The sequence below is a fragment of the Grampus griseus genome, assembly GCF_964374135.1.
Source record: "Grampus griseus genome assembly, chromosome: X".
Classification (NCBI taxonomy): domain Eukaryota; kingdom Metazoa; phylum Chordata; class Mammalia; order Artiodactyla; family Delphinidae; genus Grampus; species Grampus griseus.
This window is the reverse complement of record NC_138999.1, coordinates 12,522,932-12,542,876: the sequence shown is the minus strand read 5'-3', so window position 1 is coordinate 12,542,876 and position 19,945 is coordinate 12,522,932. Positions and strand designations below refer to the sequence as shown.

At 42.6% G+C, this 19,945-nt stretch overlaps 1 protein-coding gene across 1 annotated transcript in view; it reads right to left on the bottom strand.

The window, feature by feature from the left end:
• Positions 1–18,598, bottom strand: part of BMX (BMX non-receptor tyrosine kinase) — a 42,453-nt gene extending 23,855 nt beyond the window's left edge. The window contains exons 1-10 of the mRNA XM_082681317.1: positions 18,452–18,598; positions 17,520–17,624; positions 15,490–15,571; positions 11,269–11,388; positions 8,710–8,774; positions 6,064–6,239; positions 4,504–4,575; positions 3,788–3,841; positions 2,044–2,098; positions 653–732 (exon numbers count right to left, since the gene is read on the bottom strand). Coding sequence (XP_082537443.1) covers positions 653–732; positions 2,044–2,098; positions 3,788–3,841; positions 4,504–4,575; positions 6,064–6,239; positions 8,710–8,774; positions 11,269–11,388; positions 15,490–15,571; positions 17,520–17,624; positions 18,452–18,589 — 947 coding nt within the window. The 5' untranslated portion in view covers positions 18,590–18,598. The remainder of the gene's footprint in view (positions 1–652; positions 733–2,043; positions 2,099–3,787; positions 3,842–4,503; positions 4,576–6,063; positions 6,240–8,709; positions 8,775–11,268; positions 11,389–15,489; positions 15,572–17,519; positions 17,625–18,451) is intronic.
• Positions 18,599–19,945: the final 1,347 nt, after the last annotated feature.

The window sequence follows — 19,945 nt, the reverse complement described above, 5'->3', positions numbered from 1 at the left end:
GTGAATTAACCCACTTCATCCATAGAACATAATAATGGTTATTATGTCCACTTTTCAGATGAGGAAGTTGAGGCACAGAAGTTAAGAAACTTGCCTAGTGTCATAACGTTTTGAAATGGCAGAGTCAGGATTTGGACTGAGAGGTGCAGCTTAACACCAGAACTCTTAACCACACCAACAGGACAGCACCCCAGAAAGAAGCCATGCAGGGAACACAGCTACACTGATTCAACCTCCTGCTCGCACTGGAAAGACTTACTAAAAACCAGACACCGGGCTAGGTTTCTCAGCTCAGCAGGTGGCTAGGGCCAAGAGTGTAGAGGCACCATTGCTATTATTTTTCTCTTTCCAGGCTTAGGATGAATCAAGGGGGAATGACGCAGGATGCCTTTAACCAATGTTAAAGGCTCGCCATGCACTGGGCGCTCTGCTGCGGTCTGGGATGGGCAGGAGAGAATCGCCCAGAAAACAGCCTCTTGATAGTACGGGGTGGGGCGGGGGAAGGCAACTACGAATGGTCACATTCCACAGAAATACTTTGATCCCAAATTCCAGAGCTTAAAGATGGGATTTTATCCCCAAATGTGACTGAATGACCAGCATATTCAAGGAACATACACAAGAAGCTGAAAGAAGTCCGCATCATACTTACTTCATAGCCTTACTAAACAAGGACACTGTGTACATTCCCGGCTGGCTGGAATTTCTAACCATAAATGCTCCTTCTTTTCCCTAAATAGGAAGGAGAGTGTGGAAGGGACAGAAAACATTTTCATTATTCTTGAAAACGATTTGCCCTGGTAGGTTGGTCGGAAAGTAGATCTTTTAGATCCACTTTAAACATTGATGGTACAGATTACTCACCAGTTGGCACAGAAGGGACCCCTGGTTTAGCTTTCCTCCTTCTCTCACTCAGTGTCTTTATAGATCTACCCTGTGTGCTTCAACTCTTCCTCCCCAGTTAATTTTTAACCTTCTCTGATAATTTTCCCTGTTTTGTGTTTGTGCAAGCCTAACGTTTTCATCTTTCAGAAATAAAATTTAAAACCACATATCACCATATCATGCCCTTGGAAGGTTTTAGAAAACCAAAGATGCAGAACAAATCATTTATTAAATTTATGCTCAACTTGTCTTTTGTAATGTGCTGATTCTAAGCAGATTTAGATTTAGACGAAGTGGATATTAAACTGTGCATGTGGCGAAATAGCGAGTTAGGTAGTGACCACCACGTTCTCACTAGGGCCCCTCCAAGAAATAATTGGTGTGTGTCGTATTAGGTGGAACTATAGCAAAGTGTCACTTTTGTAGGTCAAAAGAGTTTGCAATTGGAAAGTCCATTACCAATTAGTACCAAAATCCGATAGATTTATTCCCCATTACATCTGCTGTACTCCGGTTTAGGTGCTAATGGTTTTAGTGACAGGCTTGAAGTATGAGGTACAGGTGGCCCCCAGTAAATCATCTCTCTGTATATTCCTGCCCTGTGTAGTCCCCTCCCACATCGACTTTGGGCTGGCCCAGGTGATTTGCTTTGGCCAGTGGGACATTAGCAGACGTGGCAAAAGCTGAGACTCTGTAATTGCTTGCACTGAACTGTGGGGCTTGGCCTCTTCAGCCACTGCCTTGAGATGACCATGCTGTGAGGAAGCCCAAGTTAGCCACATGCAGATGGAATATGGCACCCTGGTTGACTACCCCAGCTGAGCCCACCCTTAGTCAATCCACCAGCTGAATGCAGCCACATGAGTGGCCCTGAGCAAAACCTGCAGAACTGCCGGCCCAGCTGACTCACAGAACGGTGAAGAATCATAAAGCTTGTTGTTTCAAGCCACTAAATTTTGGAGTGGTTTATTATAGAGCACTGGGCTTAGAGGAAGTGGCTAGATGTGAAGGGCCTGGTAACCCACAGGGTGGGCAATTAACACTATGACGTCTTGACTGTATAATTAGCAGTAAGATTTCTATGAGCAGTGCATTACCCTCCACGCCCAACAATAGAAAGACATTCTTAGAGGCTATTTTAAAGACTAGACTACTTACCTTTTGTCTCAGTAACTGCTCAGATTGTGACCTGGAGATGTTACCTGCAAACCAGCTGCAATAGAAAGGAATTCCATTTTGAGAATTAATAGGTTTTAATTGCATAACTTGTCACTTAAGTTTCTCACCTGTAAAATGAGGCATTGACCCAGATCAGGGTTTTCCAAACCTGGCTGTTCAAGAGGATCACTTGAGGAGCTGCTAAACACTCAGATTCCTAAGTCTCCGCCACCCGGTTATGATTCTGGGGTGGGGCCTGCATATCTTTCCTGATCATTTCCCCAATGCACGCCTCTCACACCCCATTGGAATCTAGAAATGATGGAGATAGAGACTGTCTATATGGTCAGATCTGGGCTTTCCAAGTCAAAGAAAACCTTCCAATTCATCTAAATGCGAAAGACTAAAATCCATGATTAGAGGTTCTCTCCCTTTGGTTTAAGTCTTTGTCACCTGTTAAAGTATAAATATCTTTGAATAATTTTTGTGCTAGCATTTCTCAGTCATTTTTCTTTTTAACATCTTTATTGGAGTATAGTTGCTTTACAGTGGTGTGTTAGTTTCTGCTTTATAACAAAGTGAATCAGTTATACGCATACATATGTTCCCATATCTCTTCCCTCTTGCGTCTCCCTCCCTCTCACCCTCCCTATCCCACCCCTCTAGGTGGTCACAAAGCACCGAGCTGATCTCCCTGGGCTATGCGGCTGCTTCCCACTAGCTGTCGGTTTTACATTTTGTATCTCAGTCATTTTTATCTTAGTTTGAATGATTCCAGTAGTTGCTTTCCAGAGGGTAGATGTTGGGGAAGAAGCTACAGTTGAAGGGGAACTAGAAGGTGGTGAAGAGTGACATGTACTTTGTAAATGCTCTCACTGCGCCCGTAGCCAATGAATCAATAACAGCACTCCTACAAAACCAGAACTAGAAATATGTGTTATCCTAGTGTCCAACTGAATTGGTCGCTGTTGGGTAGCAGGTGTCTGAGAGATGCACTGTGCCATTACTCCCACCTCTCCTTAATGCCAGACTTTAAGTCCAGGAGACGATTATTTTGTCCCTATTTGTTGTCGAATGGTAGAGTCTTAGATTTTGGAAAGGACCTTAACAACCACTTAAGACCACCCTGTCTCAGTATAATTGGGGCGATCACACGTTCTTATTTGCCCAGAGGAGTCCAGTTTATGCCTGATGTCCAGATGTAACATTGAGCAGTGCACTCTTTCTCTTTCTAAAGTGTCCTAGTTTGGATGTTCAATGATAAGGTCACTCTAGGAATAGGAATCTCTCAACATAAATGCTGTGATATTCAAGGCTCGGTTGTGCTACCTTGTAAAATTACTGCATCATAACTAACTTCACAATTGGACTCAACGCTAATAAGAGCCTTCAAACATCATCCTGGCAAGGAGCCTCCAGGGAAGAAATAATCAGCAGAAATGTCATGGGCTGCATCTATGAAGTCAAAGCGAAATGAAGACGAGGCCAGGTGTGTGATAGATCCCAGGAATGTGTGCAGCTGGTTTAGATCATCCAGACTGGGGAAAAATACTTTCATTAGCAACAACCCAGTTCCTTGTCACCCATCCTCCAGATACATGGCCCAGAACCTCACATGAGTGCCTCCATGTAAATACAGCCTCCTGAGCAAGTCTGAACCATCTGCTTGTAACCTTAGGGGGAGAAAACAATAGAAACATCTATGTCTAGTTTTAGAGAAACACAGAGGACTTTCAAAACTCACTCATAGTCATCAAGGTTTTCCTCTTCTTCAGATGAACTTGACTCAGGGGATCCCCTTAAGAAGAGAGGGAATGACATGAATACAAAAAAAAAAAAAAACCCCACCAAGAAATAATCCAGGTGCCTCCCAGTGCCATATCAGATCCCACCCTGCTTTCATCCATGTGAGTAAAATCTGGACTGTTAGCTTTCCCTTTTCTGCACTTGGGAAGGTGTCAGCAAAGTGAAGAGAGGATTGCTTAAAAGTTGAGCTCATGCCCAGTTTCATGAGAAGTTGGCTCCTTGATACAGAAGGCCCCCAGGAATGTAGATTTCTTGGACTCTGTCAGAAGAGCAGGCTCGTGAAATAAATGAGGATGCTTCCGGGAGAGCCGTGATACAAAGCTAGAGAAAATCTTGGTTGTGCATAGAGCTATTCTCAGAGAAGAGTTACTCAACTCTACGTTGGTTTCCCTCCTGCTAGAGATGCCTGAGCCCGGTGTGTCCGTGTTCACGAGAACACCAGTGTATATCATGAACCATGGGTGGGAAATTTCAGCGTGACCCAGAAGCCATCAACTCAGACCACCTGCAGGGTTCAGAGAAGCAAACTAGCTGGATCTGTTTTATATTTACCTTAAAAAGTAAAGGCTAGTTGCAGAATTATCCCAAATGTGGTTAGTTTTCCTGCCAAAGGAAGAAATCCTGGGTGTGAAAGAATATCTGAATGTGATTTACCGTGACATCTTTAGGGTGCTGTGGCCTACAGCATTTCTTTCCCTTTGGTTACTGCATGCCAGCTCTTCACTGCTACAAAAAAGAGGGATGCACTTCATAAATTGATGTTTGTTTATAAATGTTAAATGACAAAAGTAGTTTTGTTAGATATGTTTCAGCTTTCACAGTTTGACCCATATATGTCACTTGGTTTGGAAATGGAAGCTAATGAGTCATTTTCACATTTTCATCCTTGCAGGGACTCCACTAAAAAGCAGTAGTTTGACAGGATGCCTAAAGAAAAGAGAATTTTTAATAATGGCTCATAATGACCCCAAACAAAGGAAAACTTGGATTAATAAATCATCTTGACTGGGTTTGCCCTGATTTTCTTGTATGTATGCAAGCGTTCTGTTGCTGATATATTTTAAAATAAGTTATTTTCCTCTTTGCTGTTATGATTGCAAAGGAAAGTCCTGAAAATACCAAACCGTTTAACTCCATGTGGACACAGATGGATCTGCAGGATTCTCTGCATCCTCTGCCACCCATCATTTTATCTGTCTCATTTGGGGTGCAAAGCGGAGCATGGGGAAGTACTGACTTCTCCAAGTCCAAAGGCTGTGTTATTTGGAATGTAGGACCTACTTCCTGTTTGCCTTCACAGCCCAGGGTCTTTCTCAAAACCACACTTCAGTGAATGCCTGGAGAAGCCCCAGCACAGCAATGCCTCCTTCCCCAGCTTCCCAAACAGCCTTGCTCACGAACATAGCTTTTCCCTTCAGTTCTTCATAAGAAAACGCTCATTTAAAAATGCTAAGTGAAAAAAAATGCTAAGCGATTTATTTAGCCTTTTTGTGGTTTTGAAGAGCACGTGGAGAGTATCCATCAATTGTGCATCGCTTAGGTTTATCCACATGGGGGAATACTATACAGACATTCAAAGTAATCAGGCAGGTTGCACAGCACTGGGAATGTAATGGGCACCACTGAACTGTACACTGCAAAATGACTAAGGTGGTAAATTTTACATGACGTTTTACCACAATTAAAACTTTAAAAAATTAAAAATTTAGTATGTTCTCATGTATTCAAATGGGAAAAATGTCCCAGATGTTAAGTGAAAAGAGGAACTGGCAAAGAAGACTGTGTGGGCGAAGGTGTACATCCTGAGAAGGCAGCCATGGCCTCACTCGATCGACTAGTCATTTGGCCAGTGATGCCGAAGTGCATTAAAAAGTAACCCACTCGAAGCTCTCTCAGACAGAGGATATAGTTGAAAGATTTGGTGTTCTGGAACATGGGGTTATTTGGAGGTGGAGGGGAGAGAAAGGAAAGGGAATAAAATGCTCAAGTATTACTTAGATCATTAGATATGATCATCTAAATGGAAAGTCTGTGCCACTGAGTCTCAGCAGGGCCACCGCTACCCAGGCTTCCGGCTCAGGCACCGACCATTTTCTCGGAGGGCATCTCTATGTCAGCTGAGGCCTGTGTGGACCGAGTTGAGGCTCAGCTCCAAGGCAGTGGGGCAGTGTCTACTCTGTGCGCCGCACAGCCAGACTGGAAGCTGGGGTTTACCTTTTCAGTCCTCTTACTTGCCACCAGTCAGGGCAGTCTTCTCTGGGCATAAACCACGTGTTGACGTTTGACTGGGAGCCACAGTTTTTCTTGGAGTCGCTGTCGTACTGAGCTAGAGCGGTGCTTGAAGATGGTTCATCCATCTTGAGAACAGGAACTGCTCGAGGGACCTTCAGCTTCGGGGGATAAGAGATTTTAGTGCATCACAGTGAGGCGCAGATGCATGAACTGGGGACTAACAACCACAGTATATTAGCTCTTAAATTTTAAAAAATCGGAAGGAAGGGAGGAGGGAAGGGGGGGAGGGAGGAAGGAAGGGGAGGGAAGGAGAAGGAGCGCGGGGGAGGGGGAGGGAGGGAGGAGGGAAGGAAGGGAGCAGGGAGGGAGGGAGGAGGGGAGGGAGGAAGGGAGGGGAGACAGGGGAGGAAGGGAGGAGGGCGGGAGGGAGGGGGAAGGAAGAATGGGGAAGGGAGAAACGGGGGAGGGAGGGGGAGGGAATTACTTGCCAGAGACTAGATGCCATGGTTTTGGGCTCCTAAATTATCCTCTGCTCTTAGATTTGTTTAAAATAAACTTTATTAGCGTATAATTTACATACCACATACTATAAAATTCACCCTTTGTAAGTGTAGAATTCAGTGATTTTTAGTAAATTTATCAGGTTGAGCAGTCATCACCACAATCCAGTCTTAGCATCTTTCCATCACCCCTGTAAGATCTCTCGGGCCCATTTGTAGTTAGTCCCCGTTCCCATCCTGCCCCTAGGTAACCACTAATTGACCTTCGCTTATTCTGGACATTGCTCTTAGGTGTTTTACAGAGCCGTAATTTTCAAGCTTCAGGGCTGGAGCATGTATCCAAACCAAAAAAAGCAATATCACTGATAACAGACTAAAACTCCCAAACCTTAAAAATTCCATCAGTTTCCTAGGGCTGCCATAACAAATTACTACACATCTGGTGGTTGAAGACAACAGAAATTTATTCTCTCACAGCTCTGGAGGTCAAAAGTCCAAAATGAAGTTTTCACTTAAAGGCTGTGGGGGAGGATCTTTGCTTGCCTCTTCCAGCTTCTGGTGGTTCTAGGCATTCTTGGCTTGTGGCGGCATAAGTCCAATCTCTGCTTAGGTCTTTAAATGGCCTCCTTCTCTGTGTATCTCTCTGTGTCCCCTCATCTTATAAGGACATCAGTCATTGAATTTATGATCTATCCTAATCCAGTATGATCTCATCTTGATCCTTAACTAATTATATCTGCAAAGACCCTCTTTACAAATGAGGTCACATTCTGAGGTTTTGGGTGGACATGAATCTGGGGAGACAAAAATTCAACGTATGACAATAATGGATTTCTTTTTGTCCTTCATGTTGGTTTACAAAAGTTATATGGTTTTAACTTAGATAGAAAGAGAGAAGTAAGTACGTGTGAATGTGTGTAGGTGAAAATAAGTACCCAAGACACCACAGAGCTGATGGGTGGATGGAGATGCTCCCTTACTTTCAGGTGAGCTTCCAGAAAACCACAGGGAGGCCATTTTATGTGTCTCCTGGCATTTGAGGAGGCTGACACCTACCTGGGAAGCCTAAAAGCAGGGAGCGCAAGCCACGTACAGTTTTACTAAGCAGAGCAATCAAGGTTTTGTTTGTTTTCCTGCAGGCCAACTCCACCCTTGAGTGAGGGTTGGCTGGGAGCCACCTTGAAAGGAACTCTGCCCTAGATGAGTGAATGGACCCAGTAGAAAGTTTGAGGGCTAGAAACCGGAAGAGCTAAGGGTCAAGACATTTGCTCTGTCGTAAAACTCCACCCCAGGGGGAAATCCACGAAAGTGTCCTGTATGATAAAGAATCAGCATTGGAAAACTGTCTCACCCAGAAGCCACCACTACCAAATCATGATGGGAGTGGCCACGTATGACTGTCTCTTTTTCATTATACCCTCTCTTCCTGGGCCTCAATCCTGAAAGTGTCAGAAATCTCAGCCTCTCCCTGACCTCTCCCCCAGGTCAGCCTCTCCCTGACCTCTCCCCCAAAGCAGGCTGCCCTCTGAATGCAGACTTGAGCTAAGGGAAGGGGGGGATGTTTTAACTTGAAATGACGTTTCGAGTCATGGGATTATAACATTGGATGGATCACTTTAGAGGCTGTTCTCATGACTACTAGTAATTGGGAAATTTTATGTCATCTGAGGTAATGACATACCTCAGGGACAGAGAAGAAAGCCCACCAAGTGGCTCTGAAGGGATAATGGAGGGAAAGAATTATATTCTGCTTGTGCCCTATGGGGTCCCATTCCTTTGCCAGGATACGTACACGAGGCAGACTTAGCCATGCTGGTGGTGGGGGAGGAATGTCAGCCAATATAGCTGCCTGTTATGTGCGATGCCATCTTAAGGGCTTCTCCCACATACATCATTTTTTGCGTTTACAGGTTAGAAAAAGGCCCAGTCGTTAAATGCAAAAAAACATAAAATGGTTCTTTGTTTGAATTTATTATTTGCTACTGCCATGGCTGTTGGCGATAGGTCACGTCTTCTCTCTCTTTGCTGGGCATTCTGAATGAAGCCCATGTATTCCAGTCTTGAATTTGGCAACTCTTGGTTTATTTAATATATCTTGACTATGAAAAAAATTGAAATGTTGACTTACCACTCTGTCTGGGAAGATGGGAACTCTGTGTTTTTCTTCTTTGGGTTCAATGTGCAGATCAGCATCTGAAGAGTAAAACCAAGTAATAGCAGAAAAAACTTTAAATAAAACAAAGCAAAACACCCAATGTTATGAATCAAAAGAGTGAACTAGATTGTGTGAGCAATACTCCAGACTACATGAACTTAGAACATCTGGAGTGATTCTGTTGCTTTCCTGTATAATACCCAACTCAGATACCACTTCACCATTGATTATCAGTATCTTCCCAAGTGGATAAGAAATTCAAGGTCCTCTAAATTCTATAAACTGTTACTTTATGCCACATTTCTACCTCGTCTCTGAGTAACAGATATCTAATCTCATTGGGTAGTATCTACGAGCCTAGGATTCAGAATCCACGTCTGATTCTTCTTTGATCAGCTCATACAAGATGCATAGAAATAGCTGATTTATAAGTGAACAAACTTATCCTATGCTTCCCCCCACCACCCCGTTGTTAGGATACTTGCTGGTTTTTCTTTCTACTCACACATGTAGATAGACATCCAGGTTGTGAGGGTGAAGCCATTGTATGTCTTATAAGTGGGGTCACCATATGGTGTATTGACTCAGCTGGAACCTTTCTGACAGTGATGGGTAGGCTTTTAATAATTATGCCAGGTCCCCAGCTGCAGGATGGACTGTCCCAAGCAAATTGGGGTGTATGGTCAGCTTATTTATAGGCCATATATACCTTGGACAGAGGATGGTCCATGGCATTTTGGAAACAGAAGGAAGCAAAGATGCCCAACTGTTCCCTTCCTAGTAGATGTGCCTGCGGGCTGCCTTGTAGCTCAGCAGAGGAGGAGGCCGAGGGAAGAAGTGACACTTAGGCAGACAGACAATATCACAGCTGTCTGCAAGCCATGACACCTCTACTACGTTCTGTAGTTTTCTTCAGAGGCCGGCAGAGAGCCTTTGGCACTCAGGACACATGGCAGGTGCCACCCAGACAGGGCCCAGGAGGATAATCCCAAGGTAATGCTCTCTCTGGCCTGTTTTCCTGCTCTTTACCAGGGAGTTAGGGCAGAGTCAGAGCTGGAATCTGGCCTGCTGAGTAATAATGCTGACCATAGACAGAATCATTGGGGTAAATGATTAATGCTGTAAGGAGACATTACTCTCTGGCCCTTCACACTGGAGGGAAGATCCATGCACAGTCCGTTCTGTATAGTTCATTAAATCATTACAATTCATGAGTATAAAGGGCAATGGGATCTAATTAAGATGAATAAATATTCATTGTATAGTTTAATTGAGATGGGAAATACAATGAATATTTAGTCACTGATTTTTTTGTGTGTGTGTGTGGTATGCGGGCCTCTCACTGTTGAGGCCTCTCCCGTTGCAGAGCACAGGCTCTGGACGTGCAGGCTCAGCGGCCATGGCTCACGGGCCTAGCCGCTCCGCGGCATGTGGGGTCTTCCCGGACGGGGGCACGAACCCGTGTCCCCTGCATCGGCAGGCGGACTCTCAACCACTGCGCCACCAGGGAAGCCCTAGTCACTGATTTTGTTGTAAAATTACCCATAGTAACATTAACACGATTGTCGGGGGTCAATACTATTGTAGGGTGAATTTGAATAATATTTCACATCCTTGTTTTACAGTTCTTGAAGTTGTTATCATGCAGCTGATCTCATTTAATTCTTTAAAGTCATTATAGTCCAAGCATAGTTTGTCCAGGCTGGTAAAACTGTTACCACAATAAGTTCTCCTTCTTATTTATCAACAACTTCATGTTGTTAAACAATGATAAACTTCTAAAGTATATGACTGCTTCATGTAAGTATCCTGGTGATACAGTAGGACCCCGTAGGGCACAAGCAAAAACCAGCATAATTCTTTCCCTCCGTTAGCCCTTCAAAGCCACTCAGTGGGCTTTCTGTCCCTGGATAAAGTGTCAGGCAGATTTCCCTGGGAATAAAACTCTGGGTAGAATCCGATTGCACGTAAAGCAAACCCTACACTACTTTCTGTGATGTTATTAAGAAATCAGCAAACATGTACAGAATGGCAAACCACGTTAAATATATCTTTGAAAACTTGGCCATCCATCATTTTGGTATATATGGTGATTAAAAGTGTTACTTAAATTTTATCCTTGGACATATTTTTGAAAAGAATGTTGGTTTTTTAAGTTTGTGATGTTAGTTTGTGCACCATGGTGATATGTTCACCACGTTCTACCCATCTGGAGTTTATCTTCAACCAGGAAGAATTTTGGGAGGAAATAAACAGCTCCTTGCTTGATTTATGATTTCCGTTTAAAAATATTTCTCATGACATGAATGAATGGCAGATGTTCATATTGTTATTATTTTAAGGAACATGACTCAGTTGACCCTGGAATTAGATTTCATTTGCTAGATATCATGTTCGAAGCTGGATATTCATGATGCTGACCAATGTGGCACATCTTGTTTTCCTGAACTGGCGAGCTCTTCTGGCATTTGCCAGGTTTGCCTAAAGGGCATCGTCCACCCAGGGTCCAGCCCAACAGAGGGGTCACATTACATGCTTCCCAGAGAGTACATCCTGGGGCCGCTTTGCAGCTCTGCTGGCAGCACAGGAACTTCCCGTAGGCGAAGAACCCACTGTGGTATTTGATCAGCAGATGGGGGTTGCCCCTTATCTCTGGGGAGCAGGCAGGAAGAAAGCACAGCATGAGTAAACGTTGGCCCAAGAGAAGAAACACATTCAGTAAGTGCTGTTATCAGAAAACAATGAAAACCTCATTTTGCTAGCAACCAGCCTAAGGGCAAATGGTTCCCAAAGGATATAAGTCTTTCCCTCAGAAGTTACAAAGCCAAAAAGAAAAGTCTAATCATGTTTTAGTAAGAACAACACAATAACTTCTATCAGTCTTTAAAAAATACTGCTAGAAACTACATATATGCATCAGCTTGGTGTTAGGATTTTAGAGTAGGACTAAATCTTAGCAAGAAGAAAAGAAGTTTCCAATAAACATATACTCCCCCCCCCTTCTGCTTTTTATTTTGAAACATTTCAAATGCGCAGAAAAGTTGCAAGAATAGTGCAGTGAATGTCCATATACCCTTCACACAGTCACCAGCTTTTAACTGTTTGTTTCATCTCATTTTCTCTCTGTACATACACATTATTATTATTATTAAAATTTTTTATCATTATTGTATTTTGCTTAACCATTTGAGAGTGAGTCACAGATATCATGACCTAAATAATGTCATCCATCACTACTTGAGCGTGTAACTTCTGTTAACAAGGACATTTCCTTACATAACCGTAATACAATTATCAAATTCAAGAAATTTAACACTGATACCATACTATTACTTAATATATATTTTGTATTCAAAACTTTTCCAGTTATTCCAATAATACCCTTTGTAATCATTCACTTTTTCTGATCGAGGATCCAATCTAGAAACACACATGGCATTTAGTTATCTAGTTCTTCCTGAGCTAGAACAGTTCCTCATCCCTTCTTGGTCTTCTGTGACTTTTGACCTGTTTCCACTAAGGAATAAACGGTTTATGGGGCTACTTTTCTAGAAATATGTGCATATTTAAAAAAACCATGGGACTAGGGCAATGTTGAATCCAAAGAAACGAAATTCTAATATTGGAGTATAATACTGTGTCTACAACAAATTCACCTCTCTCGAAATGCAGCATAGGAGCCTACAAGGTCTTAGTAGAGAACAGTTCAAGAAGACTCTCCGGGTAGGGAGGGCTGGTTCTCCGTGTGACTTAAACTCTTTCCTTCTTGATTTTGTATTCATCTTGAGGATTCCTTATTTTGATCCCAGGAGAACTCCTGGGATCAAAGTCCTGTGGCCCGACTCTGGGCTGGAATCAGGAATATTCCAAAGAGTTGATAGTCTTTTGCTTTTAGCAAAACTCTGCTTAATCCAATGGGTTTGTCCCTGTACAGTAGATTTTCCAAATGGAATAATAAACTTTAATATAAAGTAAAAAACAAAACAAAACAAAAACCAAAAAAAACAAACAAAACCCCTTCTTTACAACCATGACTCAAGGAAGTGTTTGGAGATAATAATATCTACTTTGCTGGGTCCTTGGGAGGAGATGAGCCAATGTGTGTAAAGCATCCAGCACAGTGTTTGGCTCAGAGTAGGTGCTCAGTGAACAGTGGGCTTTAATGATATCATTCCCTTAGTTTAACCCAGCTCAGCTTAGCTGAAAATTCTGGCATAAAAAAACTTTACCAAATATTAATGGGAAATTATTACAAAAGTCACAAAAAGCAAGAGAAGTTAAGATTACAAAACACTAGTTTCTGACCTTGGTCCCAAATGGTCATTGCAGTTCCTTGGGCACATTTCTTGCCTTCCTGCTCTATAAGCTCCTGGTCTCCATGTACCAGGATTCCTATTATTTTCTATTACATGGATTTGGTTTCCTGGGGAACTAATTGTTTTCCAGCCAAGTCCAAAAGTCCACATTGCAACACTCCCACCATCTAATAATGACAATAAGAGGAACTCATATATTGATTATGTGTATAGGACTTTACATTTGCATATTTTCCCTCACACTATCTCATTGAACCTACTCAACAACCTTGGGGAGAGCTATTACTGTTATCATGACTCTTACAGAGTCAAGTAAACTGAGGTGCAGAGACAACTTGCTCAAGTTCACAAATCTAGTCAATAGCGTATTTGAGACTCGGGCCCAGGCTTTTTCTACTATATTCCAATGCCCAGATGCCAGCTTCCCTGCCAAACCCCCTACAGTTTTGATTTTTGGAAAGAAGGATACAGTTTATTCACATCGGGTCAGCTGAATTCAGAGCCATGGTAGCTGATCTCACTCGCCTTCTCTCTTGCTGTCTTCCAGCACAGAGGCTGGAAAAGCCAGATCCTGTGTTCCAGCTTCCTTTGCACACAGAGATGGCCATGAGACACAGTTCTGGCCAACGAGACACGAGCAAAAGTTTGCAGAGGGGCTTCTGGGAAAGCTCAGAGCCTTTCTGGGAACCTCTTAAGGGTGGCAGAGCAGAATCTAGAAGGAGCCAGGGTTCCTACTGACTTCATTGAGCTGCTGCACCAGCCCTAGGTTTGCTTACCTCTGGCCATGGAAGAGGAACAAACATGTATCTGTTTCAGCAACTGTTTGGTGTCTTTTTACCTGCATCCCAAAGCATTATTAAATGATACAAATGGCTTACTATGCATATGGCAGCCTTAGTGATAGGGTCTCTCTGCAGCTTATGAGGGGCTAAGAGGTTCACTTCTGCTTCTCTCTCTGCTTTCCTTTTATGTTCTATAAGCCTTTACATGAGCTGCCCAGGGCCTACCCAAACCTGCCTACCATATATAGTTCCAGAAAGACCCACACAGAACCCTAGTGCGTGACAAATAGCTGCACACAGGGGGTGTCTCCATAGCAACTGCCCCTGGCAAATCCCCCCAAAGGAGACTGAATGGGAAGCAGCATCTTAGAGCTCCTCCTGGAGGCCCCGCTATAACACAGTGGTTCATGTTTGTGTGTCGGACTCTTTAATGTATTTATGAGTCATTCATTGCTGGCTCGTGAATGCTCTAGGAATAAAGAAATCTAATCTCCCATTTTACAGGTCAGGAAACTGAGACCCAGAGACGTTAGATGGTTTTATAGATGACACAGCAAAGCAGCACTTGTTCGCAGATTTGTGTGACTCTAAGAAGGATGCCCTTCTTACGTCAACAAGCTGGCGGCAGGTAGAGGGAGGCTTTTCTCTTACCTGGACCACTTGATTCTCCTACAGAATAGGTTGCTAAACCCTTTCATACAAAGGGAAAACTAAGCCCTATGAGTGAAAAAGGATGTATTTGCATTGAAGTAGAGGAGGTGGTTGTCTAAGTGGTGTAATTTGAAGGGTAGTGAGAAGAGCCCGAATCTAAAACTTAAATGAAGTAAAATCTTCCCCCATCTGGGAGCTTAATATCTGAAATTCCACCAACAGAGTCACTCGTTTGAGTTAAATATTGTCCTCATACCATTACCCACCTTTAAAATAAAAATATCATAGGGAGAAACATCATAGTGCCAAATTAGTAATAATTTTCTCTCTTCTGTCAAAGGTTGTTACCAGGGCAGCCTAAGAATCACTAAATAAATGTTTCATGAAATTCCCAGTTTTGCCTGGCATTTATACTGTACTGTTTAAAAGTTGGGTTTGGGTAATTGAATTATGTGTTCTCCATAATTAGGTATGTGACGTTTGCCATGTCTGTGTAATTTCACTTATCTGAAAAATGGAGAATAGTATTATTACCCCTTGCCGTGGAGTTGTCGAGAGGATTACCTAAGAAAATGTTTCCAACTACTTGACACAGTAGCTGGCAAATGATAAGTATTAGTAAGTATTAGACATAATTTTCTGTCAATACCCAAAGTACAGTAGCTACGGGACCCAAGAGAGAGCCCCATGAGGATCTAGACTTTGCTCTGATAAAGGCAAGCACAGCGGGTGGAGAGCAGGTGGTCTGGCTTCCTCCTAGCTGTGGGGAAGGCACAATAGCCAGGTGTGTGCTGGGCAGGAAAGGGAACACGATGCCCAGGCTTCCTCTAGGTAATAAAGCGAAAGCAAAACAAGGGTGAGTGCAGCACATTCTCTGAGGCTGGTAGGAAAATCAACAGATTTCTCTATTGGTGCTAGGCCCTTTTATTGCCATATCTTTCCTCCACTAAGCCTCAAAAGAGCTCAGTCAGAGACTCCCTTTGATGACATTTTAAAAAAATTACCTTTTTGTAATGCTTTCAACCACTGACTTCGGCTCTCTTCATTTGATGCATACACATAGAGAAGCCCATCTTTATAGACAATCTGGAAGGGAAAAGATTTGGTGCATTTAGATATAATTGTGTTATAGTTCACTCTGGTACAACTACAAATTTTTGTTATCCAAGAGAAACACTGAGTTTGCCTATATAATACACATTAGCTCTGGAATTAGATTTTTTAAATCTAGTTATTTTTATCCTCCACCCCTCAGTTTATATTATCCCAGACACCTCTACGCTTTGGAAAATCACGGCAATGATGCATCTGACAGCAGTGAACATTGAGGCCTCAGCAGGAATGCCCTGGACCATGGAGAATTATAAAAGTATAAAATGTTAGACATTACAGGTGTCTTAGAAGTGTTCTGGTCTATCCACCAACCCAGTGCATGACTGTATTTATAGCCCACTGGAAAATGTTCATCTGCTCTATCCTTGAAAATATGTTCAGGGATAGAATGTCCTTTACTTTTGCTGTGCCATCCTTGCCAATTTCCACTCATTCTGATCATTTTATGGTTCATGCTTATATTGAGTGAAAATATGTCTCCCTGTTACTTTACTCCCTTGGGTCATGTCCCACCCTGGGAATCCCCAGTATAAGTCATTTTCTATTCCTTATGATACTTGGTGAAATGTTTGAACATTCCAGTGTCTTGCCCAGATCCTTCTCTAGTTTATTCAGCTTTTGTGGGTAAACAATACAGACCATTTATTAAATACCAGCTAGTTTCTGGGCTCTTTCCTAGATAATTTAACATTTTAATTCCCTTTCAAGTCTATAAAAATATATGATTATGCCCACTTTGCAAATGAAGAAACAAACTCAGAGAGAGGTTGAGAAGGTTGTCTGTGGTTACGCAAATATAAGCAATGGGGCTGGGAGCTCTGGCGTTCCAAAGCTCATGTTCTTTTGAGTATTCCATGCCATGGTGATACTCATTTGAAGCATCTTCCATGAGCACACTATCCTCCGGTTTTTCCCAATTGGGCAATGTTCTTTTTTTTTAAGTGGGAACTATGGACTGTTCACTGACTGGATTATTTTATTTTATTTCATTTTTTGGCCACTGTTCCCTCATAGTAGCACAGGGTAGTCTGACCATAGGAAGAACAGTCTGTCTGTCTCTAGAGCAGAAAGATAAGTTTTCTTGATATAATAAAAGTGGGGCGGGTGTTAGATCGAGTCACTTCCATGGGGTACTGTAGGCACCCTCTCCGTAGGAGACCAGTGTTTGAAATACTTCAGGGTAAAATTCAAACTCCTTAGCGTGCTATGCAAAGCCATTTGTGATATGGCCCTGGCTACCTCTCCAGGCTCGTCTCTCACTCTTTCATGGGGCTCCTTAATTCTGAGCACCACCCGGATTTCTCCAAACATGCCACACTGTTTCACCTACCAGGGTCGTGACATCTGCTGTTTCTTTGGTTTCGCTGCCCTTCCTGTTTTTGCTGGGCTAAACTCCCATTGTCCTTACCGACCTGAGTGTCACCTCCAACAGGAAACCTCCCTGACCTCTGGGAGTGAGAAGTGCAGCTTCTCCGTTCTGGGACACCATGGCTACGCTGCCGCCTTCGTCTTAACACTCACCTCCCTGCATCATAATGCTCTGTAAATGCCTTGGGGACAGGGGTAGTGTGCCTAGTACCTTGTAGCATATTGGAAATGCTGCGCAATGTTTGATGAAAGAGATCATCAGACCCCAAGGCAAGTCAGACCACTAAGGCCTACACACTCATCTATCTTTCTCTCCCACCAGGGAAGGCAGGTTGGTGGATAGAATTTTAGCAAACGGCCCCAATCCCATCTGGGGATGTTCCAGATTCAGAGAGAGGTTGAGAATGCTCTCTATGGTTACACAGATATAAGCACCTGCCATCGTCTTAATGAATCATTTAGCAACATCTTTATCCCCCCCAATACTGAGTTCATAATAGCAAATATTAAAAGGAGAGTCATCCATCCGATGGAATGTTATCCCTTCCCTTACCTGAAATGGGTACTGTCTCTCCACGGGGGTCTGCTCCTCAAGATTTACTTTCTCCACACATCTGATTTTCTTAATCTCAATTGATCCTTTTCTGCTGCCTCTTTTCTGAATTAAAAGGAAAATATAAGATGCCTCACGTGATATACAGTGGTGCACAAAGAACAGAATCAAGTTAACGTTACACTTAGGAGGGAGATTGGGAGATGAGATGGGCACGTGAGAATCACTCCAATTATTCCATAATAGTCAAAGTCTAATGATGAGAGAATATATTTTTCGAGTGTGGACATAAACTCCTCCAAGAGCAAGTCTTCAAGCAGCACTTAATTTTTTTTGTTAATCTTGAAACACATTTCAGATCACCTGCCATATGGTTAATCTATTCAGGAAAATTAAGCATCTTCATCTTGTTTCAATTTTATGACAGTATTTCAGTATTTCTACTGTGATAGAATTCTCAGCTGCACAGAAATAGTCTTATTTTCAGCATTTGTTAAGACAGGGTTTCTCACCTTCAGCACTATTCGGGGCCAGATGATTCTTTGTGGTGGAGCCAGCCTGGGCACTGTAGGATGTTTAGCTGCATTCCTGGCCTCCACCCACTCGATGCCAGTAGCAAACTGCCCCCCTCCCGCAGTGATGACGACCAAAAATGTCCCCAGCCATTGCCAAGTATCCTTTGGAGGGCAAAATCACCCTCAGTTGAGAACCACTGTTCTAAAGTTACAATTTGCCTTAGTAAAGTTAAGCAATGTTTGAAAATGCTTTATCTTGAATTAATTATAACTTGGCTAAGAAAAGACAATGTGATGAGTACAAGTTGATTTTTACTGTGTTTGCTAAGAAACCTGATGTTTCCTTATATTAAGCACTTTGTGGAGACTTGAGAAAAATAAGTAGCATTAAAAACAATGAAATAAATAGGGTCTCACCATTTTGTCATATTCATAGTAGGAGAGGTTTGTTTTGGTCAAAACAAAAAGCCGCTCTTTGTAATTATTGGGTGACATTTTCTTCTTTTGCTGTGACCTTTTGAGAAGGAGTTCTTCTAGAATGGATTCTGTGTTCATATTGTCGTCCTAAATAAAATAAAATGATCAGAATGAATGTTGGCAGCATCTAGCTAGGTTGTCTTTTAGCTTTCATAATTTTTATTCAACTATTTCTCATTAACGGATAATACCAATAGTTTTTTTAAATTAGATTTAACAGTATAGAGGAAAATGCAATGAAGCAGGCTCTTTTTTTTTTTTTTTTTTTGCGGTACGCGGGCCTCTCACTGTTGTGGCCTCTCCCATTGCGGAGCACAGGCTCCGGACGAGCAAGGTTCAGCGGCCATGGCTCACGGGCCCAGCCGCTCCGCGGCATATGGGATCTTCCCAGACTGGGACACGAACCCGTGTCCCCTGCATCGGCAGGCGGACTCCCAACCACTGCGCCAGCAGGGAAGCCCTGAAGCAGGCTCTTAAACACACACATTCCTGCACTTTTTTTCCTACTGCCTTGGCTTTGACGTGTTTAAATACGTTGATATTTTTATAGCATTTTATGCAGTGTACTCATCTCCCACTTTGGATCATAAATTCACCATCTTCACACTACCTTCCAGACCACCATGTCAAAATTCTCCTTTTTCCTTAAACATTCTAGGGACATCTGTTGAATTGAATTGAATATCACCCAACTTTAAACAATCTGAACTCCAGACAGTTCATCGTGTCTGAAGTAACTGATCAGCTGAAATTTCTCTCCACTAATGTGGCCCATTGTTGGATCAAATTATCCAAACCACTGTGAGACTCTGATATTGTTGTAAATGACACCACAGTCCCTGAACATGATCAGATCTTTAGCATAAAGGACTTGGGTATAATTTTCACTGTTTCTGAGCATAAAACATTTTCAAAAGCTGTCAAAAGAGATTTAAAAGAACTGAAAGAATTGGTGCTTCATAAACTAAAAACACTCTTGCTTTTTCTTCCAAAACTGCATAAAACATTAAAAGTTAAGGTATTTCTGGAAAATAAATGCATTCATTTTCTGGTTCTACTAAGACTGTTGCTTCAACCCTCTGTCTGGTATCAGGTCTAGTAATGGAAAGCAATGCTGAGCAGTCGGCCACAAGAGACCAACCTCCGTATGTTCTTTGCTTTGTGAAATCACGTGCTTATTAGCAGTCAGATGCCCAATCATTACTATCTTTCTTTGTTTATTGATAATCTGAAGGCAATTAACTTTACTCACCTTAATTTCGACAGAGCTGAAGAAGTGTGCTTGTAGGTCTTTCACTCTCAAGCTCTAGGCAAAAAGTCACTGCTCTGAGACACCGCACTCATTTTCCCTCTGGCTATGCCAGGGTCATGCATTAAAAAGAAGATATTTGCATCCTATCTATCACCTGATCAGGAAGCAGCCACACAGTCACT